This window comes from Glandiceps talaboti, chromosome 16 (genome assembly GCF_964340395.1).
Source record: "Glandiceps talaboti chromosome 16, keGlaTala1.1, whole genome shotgun sequence".
Lineage (NCBI taxonomy): Eukaryota > Metazoa > Hemichordata > Enteropneusta > Spengelidae > Glandiceps > Glandiceps talaboti.
In genome coordinates, this window is record NC_135564.1 from 13425872 (window position 1) to 13438473 (window position 12602).

The window sequence follows — 12602 nt, forward strand, 5'->3', positions numbered from 1 at the left end:
TACTACATGAACTATAGAACCACAGTTGTACAATTAATACATCATACTACATGAACTATAGAATCACAGTTATACAATACATCATAATCTGTCAACTATAGAATCACAGTTGTACAATACATCATACTACATGAACTATAGAATCACAGTTGTACAATACATCATACTACACGACTTATAGAATCACAGTTATACAATACATCATAATCTGTCAACTATAGAATCACAGTTGTACAATACATCATAATCTGCCAACTATAGAATCACAGTTGTAAGATACGTCATAATAAGTGAACTATAGAATCAACGTTACAACGTAAACTTACATTTATATAACGATACACTCTAGAACAAATTCTTATCAAAATAAACTAGAAATCTTAATTTCAATCAGATAGGTACACTCGTAGACATGCCAATTAGTAACAATAATCACAAGTAACACGTATGTACAAATAAAGTCAATTTAACATTTTCTGATTTATATATATGTATGTATCTATAATTTATATACAGTCACATAATATTTACAAACATGCATAACATACATACATACATACATACATACATACATACATACATACATACATACATACATACATACATACATACATACATACACACAAGCACACATACACACGCATGTGTGTGTATATATATATATATATATGTGTGTGTGTGTGTGTGTGTGTGTGTGTGTGTGTGCATGTATGTATATATATCGATGTGTCAATGATTGAAGGAGGAGAGAGCGCGTGATATCAACAGCAGAATTAACTGCTCTGCATATGTATCTAATTGGAAAGTTAAAATTTAAGACAAAGCGATCGTGAAAATGTCGTCAAGGTGATGAGTTTTGATTAGAACTGGTTGTAAATGGTGACAAATTTGAAGTAATACTGTGTGAAGTTACTAATTGGTATCATAAATTATATGTCACGTGATGTGCTGAACAGGCGAAACATCACATGTCAACACTGGGTTAATTTATATATTGGCATACATGTAGATACATAGACACACGCATCATACATACATACATACATACATACATACATACATACATACATACATACATACATACATACATACATACATACATACATACATACATACATACAAACAAGCAGAGCAAGACACATGTGACATCCATCCGACCGCCTGTTCGTACAAACAGATATACACAATCCATACATAAGTCTGACATCTTTTTTCATGTAAAAACTGTCTCTGCATTTTGTCACGATGTTCACTATGCATGTTTTTGTTGTAGGTGGTTTAGAAATATTGTGTAACTCTGTCATTACGAGCCGACAAATACTTTTTGAAAAAGAAAAGAAAAGAAACAGAACACTGGTTTATTAACAAGTCGTTTAAAACTCTATCGTTTTGTAAGTGATGTTATTAGCATGTGCAGGCATACATTCAAACAAAAGAAGTCATCCTTCTCAACGAAGTACAAAGCGTTATTATTACCTGGTAGTCGTGTCAAAACACTGGTCTACATCTCCCCGTCACATAGCGTAACGTGAGCCACGTTGATAACATACAATTTTGATAATGGAGTGACGAACTTCAATTTCACTATATCTACTTTCACTATCTTAGTTTTAAACAAAAGGGACAATGTAAAGCAAGCCGTGTTGCTGTATCTTTTTCTTGTACTTTTTCAAGCTGCGTGGAGTCGGGACCTATTATCGAATGAAATACTGGCGACATTAGCATGAAATGAAGCAGTGAACCTTTGCAAAATAGATACCATCTTAAATGTTGAATGTGAAAAGAAAGTGTATGCATTTACACACCCAGTACAATACTGTGGCTACACTACTACTTACAGTTCGGTAACCGAGAAGGGTAAACACAGACTTAGGGCTGGATTTGTAAGGCACCATAACGGTGTAGTTTCCCTGTTGTACAAACATACACCAATTCTAATTAGCACTGCTTTACTGTCATTTCACATTAAGCAAAAGCACATACCGTGTAGTACTAAATCCGTAACCAGCTCTATGTTGCCGTTCGAAAGCGAATGTCAGCACTTCGAGAACATGAGAAGGAAAAGTAAGCCAGCTGCTAGTAGACACTTGGAGAAATATAGCTGCCAGCAAGCGGCTACATATCATAATTAGTTTCCCTCATTGCTTGCCAGCTATGGTTTTAATTGATCTGCTAACCCTCCGAGCTACTTCTTATGAAAAAAATGAAAGTTATATCCGAGCCTAAGGCCTGCTAAGTTATCCATATCAACTTAATGGACCGTCAAAGAAATAGCTACCTAGCATCTCACCAGTGTTATGTCGCCCTCCCAACAGCAAAGCGCAAGTTTTGCCTAAACGCCGCTAGTTTTTTTTTTTAGGAACGAAGTTTTCAGTTCGTACGGTTAGGTTTCAAAGTATGTCACGATTGCTGGAAGGGTCGGCGTTTCCAGAATGTTACCAATTGAAATATCTGATCAGATTTTCTTTTGTAGTGAATTACCCGGGGCTGAAGGCAAAAAGAGAATCAAGTCGGCCAACAGTGTTTCTCCATTGTTTATTATGTGTTTACCTTTTCAACGACACGATACATGTGCCGAGACCCACCGAAAGATAATCTCTCGACTAGTCGTGTATATTTTACCTACCGCGCCAGGTATCTGGTTTCTCGTCTACTTTACTTTTTTTTCTATCCGTAAGCTAATCAGATGCAGATATTTTTACAAAGCCAAACAACGTGGTTGTATTGAAGACAAAGAGAAATCGTATTTCGACCAACACAGGTGGTATTAGACATGTGACCGTTAGAGTTTGCGTTCCCACTAAAAAACACTATCAAAACGACACATAAGCTTAATATTTCTACGTCTTCAAAAACTGAAATGAAAACCCGCCATATTTCTTTTTTAGGAAAGTGAAATAAAATGTCTCGATCTCAGTAAATTTGATAACGTATTTATATACTTTCCCCGAAATCGTTTCTTAAACGTTTACGTTAAAAGTCAAGAAAGCGCAACTTATTTCGAGATCTTGTTGTAACAAAATTTTAATGGATACTCCGAAGATACGTTGCAATATGTTGTGAAGTCGAACTATCGGCCGCAAAGGAGGACGGTGTTTGATGAACATGTAAAACATGGTAATTTGATAAACACGTTACAAACACAGAGTTGATGATGAATACATAACCAGAAACCTGGCTGTAAAAGAATTTCCAAACCAATAACCAGATACTCAAAGTGCATTTATATGATATGCTTTACGATTAACGAAAGCATGAAAGTGGATCTCGAGTTGTAGCCATGATCACAGCAAGGGGTCGAGATATCCAAGCCAGAGAAGCAAGATAAAGCACGCTAAGTTGAACCAAGACAAAGGTGTTAATAAGATTTAGGCGAGTAAAACGCCTCCCATCGGAGTTTGTTTTCATTTTAATCCGGATGAGAATGGCAGAGTGTGAATAGTGTACGTAGTCTACAGAAGCGATGTTTTAAATACCCTCCGAGCTCATTAGCATAGTGGCTTCAATAATGCAGCTAATCCAAACTTACATACTTCAAACAAAAACAACAGTGAAAAAAAACGTAATGAAACAAAAGAATTGTAAACGTTAGAGACCTCAACATGTCCACACTCGATGTGAATAATTGAATAAAAATCCTCACTACGCTGGTACAAGAATGGCGCGACTTGGAATCGAAATGCGACCGTAGACTGCTACACTATATATACCGGCCTTTAGTGAAAGTAAAACAACGGAAAATAAGTTATGGGGTTATTTTGCCCAGGGCAGTGATGTGTATACGCTGTAAACATGGTATGGTGTTGGTGGTAACAACAACGGAAGAGACGAGCGAGATACGGTTAGTAAACTACCGGCGAACTTGAAGTGTATACAGCCCGGGAAAACAGCTCGAACGCACCGATGACAACTAAGTATTGCCCGGAGGTTGACTATAGAATGCATCACCCCTAGCATAGTACAACGGTTAATTTACAATCAAATTTAGCTTCCATTTATACGTTGTATTTTTTCTGAGTGCGCTCTTACAATGGGGTCAAAGCTTGCCTGCCAAAACACTGCTTATCGTTCATTATACTGGCGTGCTTAGTTGTGGACACGAGAAGTACACCCAAATGGGCAGGTATTCATATGCAGTCCACCCATTGTGGGCGGAGCTTTATTGTACTGCTTGTCTGTTGTGTACTTGTCTAGCCGGCTAAATGAATGTTAACAACTCATGGCCTGTCTATCATTTTGGCGCATTCGACCAATGTATTTGGTTGGTCATAAATTAATTTGATTGGTGAAGCTCAGCGGAACTGTCACATCAACTGAATGTCAATATGACGTAGGTCTGTTTCGGGAGTACATACATGCATGGTGATAAGATAGTAGTTACCGACCCCCATTCTTTACTTTTCATAGGAACCGAGGCCCACGTAGCATTGTACATTACACACGGTTACACAGCTTCCTCGGACTAGCAGTGCACCCTTGCACCATCGCCATCGTGACCTGTTTTGCTGGAGAAAGCAGGCTGTCGGGAGCCTGAAACCATCGAACATACAGGGCTCTATCTCCGTCCTTAATATAGCGAGTACAGGGGTCTTCCTACATGGTCCTATATAATTGTATACAGTAGGAGTTCGTCATTACACTGTACAGCTGAACCACACCGGTCCCGCAGCAAACTACCCCAAGTTTAAACCAATACCGTGACTGTGCCAACTTGTCTGGACTATTAGAAATTAGTACACTGTCATGTCCGCAGCTTATCCCATTGGTTATCCATACGCGACGTCTTCCCAGGTAAATACACTTTAAAAACTTGTCTAATAGTGATATTCCATTCAATGTAGTAAGTTTACAAGACGACTACCATTCATGTATTTACGACGAACATCTCTTACTAGTACATGTTTTAATGCTGTCTTCGACGCTTTGATACCCCACCACAGACGCGATTATAACTTCCGTCGCTGTTTATTTCCACAAAGTTACCACAAGTCTTGAAAATATTGTCTTTGGTTTTGTTACAGTTACTTATGTCAAGTGTAAGCCACAGCTCAACATCGTGTTGTGAGAGTGGTCGTCCCATAATGACAGACCCACACACGGGGCAGACGGTATGTTCATGTCAGTACGATGCAAGCCGTGCTGCCACTCTGATGCACTCAAGAGTAGCCGGTTTGCCGTTTGTCTATGGTTCAAGTTATCCCAGCGAACAAGGCTATGTACCTACATTTGGGACAGATCCGTCAGCCTTTTACTCACCATTGGTAAGTTTTGAAGTGACTTGTCGACATTTCGTTCATTTATTATGACTGTTCTGTTTTTAATGCACTGCCAACGATGAAAGCTTCACAATAGACATAGTTAGTACACACACCACATCTGCTAACTGTAACTTTAATTTCCTCAATTTGACCACAACGACCAAATTTAACGTAAAAAAACGAATAGGATTTGTTAACGACAACGACGAATTCGAACTAGACTAGAGGACACAGTTGTGACCAAACCGGCGACAATAACACGATCCAGGTTAAAAGTTTTTACGCGCTAAGCCATTGATATACTTCACGATATGTTCACACGCATTCATGCTGAAAAATCAGTAAATCTTGCTGAAAATAGCAAACCTAGCACTGTCTCTCCAAGCACACCGTTCCAGACTGATCGCTATCATTTTCTTCAACCCGACAGAACACAACTTATGATTTAAAGACAAGCGCCGATGGAACTTGGAGCTCACCGTACCAGCCAACCGCGTGTTACCCTTACGACCCAACCTACCAATATTATGGTGATAGGTATGTATTGCCATGTACACAACTGTATTCAACAAACATACTTTCCGACTCCTATTTCTTACTATGTATTGTTCACTTGGAGAGGCTCCTAGACTATCAATTTTGTCGAATAGTACAGTTTTGTTAACTCCTCTGATATATTCATAAGCATGCAAGCTCGTATGTGTTTTTGTTTTTCATGAAAACACGGCCATATAAACGTTCATATTTTGATTGATATGGTGTCGTTATTGTAGGTACGGTGGTGTTGATATCAACGGTGCCGCTAGGAGGAAAAACGCCACCCGAGAAACAACGAGTACACTTAAAGCTTGGTTATACGAACACCGGAAAAACCCGTACCCCACCAAAGGAGAGAAAATCATGCTCGCCATTATCACTAAAATGACATTAACACAAGTATCTACATGGTTTGCCAACGCTCGTCGACGACTTAAAAAGGAGAACAAAATGACATGGTCGCCGAGAAATCGATGTGGCGACGATAGGAAATACGACTCAGGTGATGAAGGCGAAAATGATGACGACGACGACAAAGATGAGACAAAAGATGATGATGACAACCGATCGGAAAGACTGGATAGTTTAGGTGAGTTATTGGTGTATATACACTGAAGTACTTAACTCATTATCACACATTGCTCATTAACGTCCCGTAGAGATAGCATACTCATGAGTTCTCTGCCCCCATATAAAACATACTTCACACTAAATCTATGTCCAACCAAACCACTTTTGTTTATTTAAGATATGTAGAACGATTCCTCATTTTGCGAGACCCGAAGCTGACCTATCCAGAATTAATATGTAGCTGTCTTTCAGTACCGTTTCATTACTGCAACTTCTTGCCTTTCATAGTTTCAAATTACTCTGATTTCTTCGTTCCTTCATTAATCTTTTTAATGTAATTCTCTCATTTAAAAAAAACAAACCATATTGAAGTTTGAGAGAGAGAGAAGAAAACACGAATCGACCAAGTTTACCTTCATTCGTTCGTTTCAAGGTTTAATTAAGATTTGAGCTTCACTGAAAGTGGGAGAGTAGACCCTGGAAAGTTTTGAGAATAAAAACGGGATTTCTATTGACAAGAAAAGGTTATCTCATAGCACACTCCAATAACGTTTGTAAGGAAAGGGTGATGTAAATTTTTAATGCAGTCACTCCTCGTGATTGTTGTAACATTGTGGTGTCCATAAACACGATGAGTAAGTTTTTTTGTTTTTTTTAAAATTCTTTTTAGACACAGATAAAGAAAATGATGATGATTTGGACGATAATGTTAAGGAAGACAGTGGTGATGACACAGACGACAGGAATAAGGAGGACACTTGCAGGCATTCGTTAAATACCGCGTCTGATTCGTTACATATATCGGAACCACCGTTACATCCTCAGAATTCTAGTAACACAAGTACAATAACAGCAAATACCTCCACATCGTCGACACAACCACAACCAGCAACAAAACCCAAAATCTGGTCATTGGCTTCGCTAGCTCGCACCTCAAATCCAAGTAGCCCGGAATTACAATTACAACAAAGATCGCCGTTATGCCACCAAACATTGTCCAGTAGCTCGTTTGCCGCACATCTTAGTACGGAGCCAAATGTGAACTCACTTCAACACTGGGTGGATGGTGTATTTCATCCACAAGCATCTAGGATAGCGTACACGTCGGCAAACAGAAGTCATGCAAGTACAGCTTCGTCAGTATTTTCTCATGCACAAACTATGTTGGCAACTGACAATGCCGTAAGGGCTTCTGCTAGCGAGTTACATTCGGGACCAAGTAGGGACCTTGCTATGATTGCTCATAACAGTGCTGAAGCAACCAAGTACAGTCTGGCCGCAGCAGCTTTCCACAGAGAAGGTAAGACAACATTCCAATTCTTATCCAAAAATATTTAAAAAACCACAACTACTTGTTGCCCATCCGTGTCACGAAGTCACTAGATTTGCGAGATGACGAATTTTACTATAATTTTTATTCAGTTTATAAAATGACTTAGTGGTGTCCACTTACTTGTGTCCGTTCATCACACGAGGCGAACTTCGCATACTTACTTCAGAACAGTTACGCCGTGGCGGGACTTGTGTATGAGTACTCGTTGTCAAATGGTAAACTCTAGTGTCGATTAATTGGTGGAAAACGTACGAAACTTGTAGTATTGCACAGACGTACAACAAATTTTAGGTTGAATCGGAGTTTTCTTGTTCAATTCTATAGACGACTTACGCGGCGAGAAATCAGTACAGGCCATTGAAACGGGTGACACCGCAATTCGAACTGCTTTCAAACCGGTACCAAAGAGGTAAGAGGTAATAGCAATATTTTCTTGTTTTCCTCTCTGTTCTATTTCGTCACTTTTTTTTCCTCTCAACCAGACTTTTATTTCAATTTTTTTTTTCAACCCGTGTTATCTCAGCAGATGCAGAATCCAACTTTAATATTATTAACCGGGTTTTCTGATCTTTAACCGACCGCAAATTTCAAGAAGTGACGTTTTAAACACGTGAATTATGTGTCATAAAATGATATGTAATATTGTTGGATTTTGTGCATTATTCATTTTGCCAATATTTAAGACACCTTTTATTATGATTTTATAGCATAATAGGAAAGTGTAGACACTGTTCATATAATGGTGATAGAACAGTTATGGCGTGGCAGTTTTCACCATAGTCTATAATTATTTCATTTTAATAATGGCATGTTTGATGAATGAGAGTAGCGTTTACTGTACTCCACCATTATGCTTCATTATTGACGTACATACGTTGAGAATTTTTATGTTTAAATTTTAATTGACATCACAACAATGATTCTATTTTTTGCATGAGAAACATTATTGACTTGAATAGGGTTGAACAAGAACCAGCCGTGTGACAAGGGGTTGGAAGCTCACGATGTTATGATTATCCCTAGCTAAGAATACAAAGTGATAATATTTTGAGCACAGTGTTATTTGGGTTCTTAAAACAGTCGGACGGTTTTGCAGATCTAGAATTAGAGTGTTTCATGTCGTTTTTCGTGTTTTGTACACACCACTGTGTCTGTATATTGGGAACGGAAACCACGGAGCCCGATACATAGTTAGGCGTGTCATTCAGTAATCCCCTCTCTCGTGGAGTCTCCATGATCCGATTTGAACCGACTCGCTAGTATGGCGGACTAGTAGAGCTAGTTTCTAGTTTCACTTATTAGCCAAGTAGTGGATGATTATTGAAGTTCTAAATACTTAGGGGATAATTATGCAGTATAAAAATAACACTGCGCGTTGAAGATAACTGCCTAGAGCAGGATACAAACCGATACGCCACATTCTAGCTTACTTTACTTATTGATTTTGCCAATTTATTTCCGATGAACATTTGGTGTTCACTTGCACTGAACTTTACTTTTTAATCTCTATCTGCTTCAGGATAGGAGTTCATGTCGGAGTGAATGGACAATCAGTTCATAGAGAATATGACGCAGCGATGGCCCTTACCAACCTCTCATCGCGGTGATACTGTTCGGACTGCATACAAAGACTGTATTTCTCTTTGCCAGTGTTTGCGACCAACGAATATCAATTCAAGTTCTTGAATGTGGCCCAAATTGAGTGCTAGAACTCAGTAAGCTTATGAAGTTTATTGTTATAGTTCATATTTGTGAGCGAGGTTTCCAGATTGTTGCACGATATCCCTGAACTCACAGACTGACTGACTGCCGTGTCCATTTTCACTGGATTTAGTAGACAACATCGTGTTGCGGTCCAAGAGAAGCAGACGAACAATTTATATGGCAGTGAACGAGTCAACCAGTTAAAAATTGTAACCACCGAACTTTCTGCCTTTTTTTCCACATCTTCAGAAGTTAATAAATGTGCATCGAGACGATGGTATTTTCTTAAATAGAAACTGAACATGGAACTCCGGACTCGCATCATCATCAATGGGAATCTACCACTGCAACCGATTGATGCTCTCAATCTGTGCCAACTTCATAAGTTCACGGATATCTTTTATCAAATTTGCCAAATTGTTTATGAAAATTGCGGGAAAATTTGAAAAAAGCAAGGAATATTTTTTGTGATTTTAGAATTTTCATGGACAATGTTGCATGTGTTGTTTTTAAAATGAACTTTTTTTAAAGAATCGTGACGTCATAGTATTTGTATACGATGACCACTGTCCGTAGTCTCCAAGACGGAAACGTTCTTTATAAGTTGTCAGTTTGGACACTGTTTTTTGCTCTGGACCAGCAACTCCGAAAAAAGCTGTAAATTATTTGCTAAATGTAGAGACGTTATTTAAATTTTTTGACATTTTGAAAAAATAACCATGGTTTTCGATTTGTCTACTTACAAATTATTTTTGATAGAAAATAAGGAAATATTGGACCGAAGTTATGGGCGGAAATACCAGGTGACTAGATATTTGTGAATGAAATCGTTCATTGAAACTTGTGTGTAGACTATGTGAAGTTTCAGTGTCGTTGCCAATCATAGACCGCAGCTTAAGAAACCATACCACCGATTACAACTTACATTTTGTTCAAAAATTTCACTTTTTTCCGATAGCCGTGAATTTGTTGTATCACTCACTTCCAAACTCATCATCTTCATCCCCCCTTTTTAACAACGTGTCACTTCCCCCTGCTGGGTTCTGTTCCTTTTTTATGTCTATAAAAAAGACTGTCAAATTGTTTTTTGAAGTCCAAATCAGGTGAAACAGGTGTACTTTTGTAACATATCCTCTCCATTATAACAAAGCTATGTATAAACTCAAACAGAAATAAACGTATTTCTTACATGCTACTAGAACAGCGTGCTATTTTGTGTGCCTATGTTAGTAACCGTGTGTGAGAATTCTTGATACGGTTAACTGCATGGTTTTGTTCTGACAACTTGACGAAATACAGCATTGCCGTCCACAACTTGTGTTCTCAGGCGTCCAGAATGCAAACTTGGAACCATGGCTCTGGGTTTTATTTCTAACTCACAAATTACACCATGTATGCACGTGCTGATGTGTTCACCTATCAGCCAGTGGTAGTATCATTTAGCGGCACTTTGTAGTGGATTCGAAAGTACACGCCTCCAATTGCCTATCACCGGGGTACCTATCTACAGTACACTGATACTGCCTAGTCTCTCTAAAACGTTTTTCCAGACAAGCTGTTCCAAATTAGCTCGTGCTAGTGTATCGTATATGTGTGGTATTATTTGCCGACAACGAAGCTGCGAATGACTAAATGTGTGATATAGGAGGTTATGTTTATAGTCACAACACAGTCAGTTACCAGTTGTTAGTGTTTAACAGCAAACTATAAATAGATCAAACTCGTTTGTTTGTCTACCAAATTGAGGATGACCACGCCGGGACACACATTCAACTCCCCACTGATCTTTTGACGGCAACATCACATCTAACAAATCTGTATTCCCCAGTTTTTCTTCAACAATAATGACTTCTAATAACGGAGTCCGTACCAAATGAAGTCTGTAGTTAGTATAGGGAGTTGTTGCATTGGTGGTAACTTGTCACGTTCCGCTACATAGCATAGTCTGACATAGTAACATTGAAGTATTGTTACCTCAGACAAGATTTAAAGTGTGACCACTTTTTTAACATGGTTTGAAAAACAATCGCCGTGATGCATGGAAAACGATAGAATAAATCACCGCTAGATTGAATGGAGACACGACTGTAGCGTATCGGCCAGTTACACGCTTTTACAGTGGGTATTTACTAACTTACGGAGTGGCTCTTCTAATAGCATACAAACTCAACCTCGCAAAAACTCTGATACGCTCTGGCAAAGATTCACTCTATCGGGGAAAGACTCTTGACAACTCTCTGTTAGTTTTCAAAAAAAAAATTTCGTTGTGACTTAAACGAAATATGCTGTGATAATAATCACTTCGCGTTTCCAAAATATGGCTGAATAATTTTGAACAGAAAAAAAGAGGAACTTAATTCTCAATGAACTGCTCAGTTTCGAATCGAATTGTGCTACCTTTGTAGGTCGACTATTTCAACAAAGTGTGCAACGTATCAAAATTAAAAGCACCATATATTTTTTGAATGAAATTGTCAACATGTGATGTTTTTTTTTCTGACTCAATAAGGGTCAAACCGACTAACTGTACCACGCTGTGGTCAAAGGGCACGGAGTACAGTATGTCGTACTTGTTTACCGAGAAGCGTGGGCACATGCTACAAGTGGTCTTAGACAACACCCAATACACTCGATCGTTCGTTCCAAAATTAGCATTTTTCTTGAAAATTTCGTACACGGCTTTCACAACATAGACCGTAACCATAATTTCTTTTTTAAAATTTGACATATGTTTCAGACATTCCCCCTCTCTCGTCAAGTGTGTTATTGCTCGGATATAAATTAATTAGTATTTTTTGATGAAACGATAAATTTGAAACATTGATGACACTTCGTTTTAATTATGAGATAGGTTGCAATGGAGTACGTCACAGAATGGTTTATAGACTAGCAAATGATAATATACACTTGGTAAGACACAGAATCGCCACGAAGGCTACCCGTCATCAAACAGTTATAAATCAAACGAACCAATCACATGAAACAAGGAAGACACAATCGAACAAAAGGAGTAGTGTATTGCAACAATGAACAAAGTTAAAAACTTGAAAAAGGGGATAAGAAAAAAAAGAAAGAAAGCGGAAAGCGTTCTGATTTCGATGTCGAGGTTAAAAGCGTGGTTTGACCGTGAATTTTGAATGGTCGAATAGTTTAGGGCGTGTATGCCGTTTTCCTTCTTATTTCAACGGAACAATGACAAA

At 38.4% G+C, this 12602-nt stretch overlaps 1 protein-coding gene across 3 annotated transcripts; it reads left to right on the forward strand.

Annotated features, from left to right (window-relative positions):
- Positions 1-4395: 4395 nt before the first annotated feature.
- Positions 4396-10575, forward strand: LOC144447357 (Iroquois homeobox protein 5a-like). Of its 3 annotated transcripts, none has more exons than XM_078137340.1 (7): positions 4396-4791; positions 5022-5261; positions 5689-5795; positions 6032-6384; positions 7036-7665; positions 8023-8114; positions 9218-10575. In XM_078137340.1, exons 1-6 carry the CDS (start codon positions 4744-4746, stop codon positions 8109-8111), a joined length of 1467 nt encoding a protein of 488 aa, XP_077993466.1. In that variant the 5' UTR covers positions 4396-4743; the 3' UTR covers positions 8112-8114; positions 9218-10575. The 3 variants fall into 3 exon arrangements, with proteins under 3 accessions (XP_077993466.1, XP_077993467.1, XP_077993465.1); XM_078137341.1 differs by having other exon boundaries at positions 9223-10575; XM_078137339.1 differs by having other exon boundaries at positions 8023-8107.
- The last annotated feature ends 2027 nt before the right edge of the window (positions 10576-12602 follow it).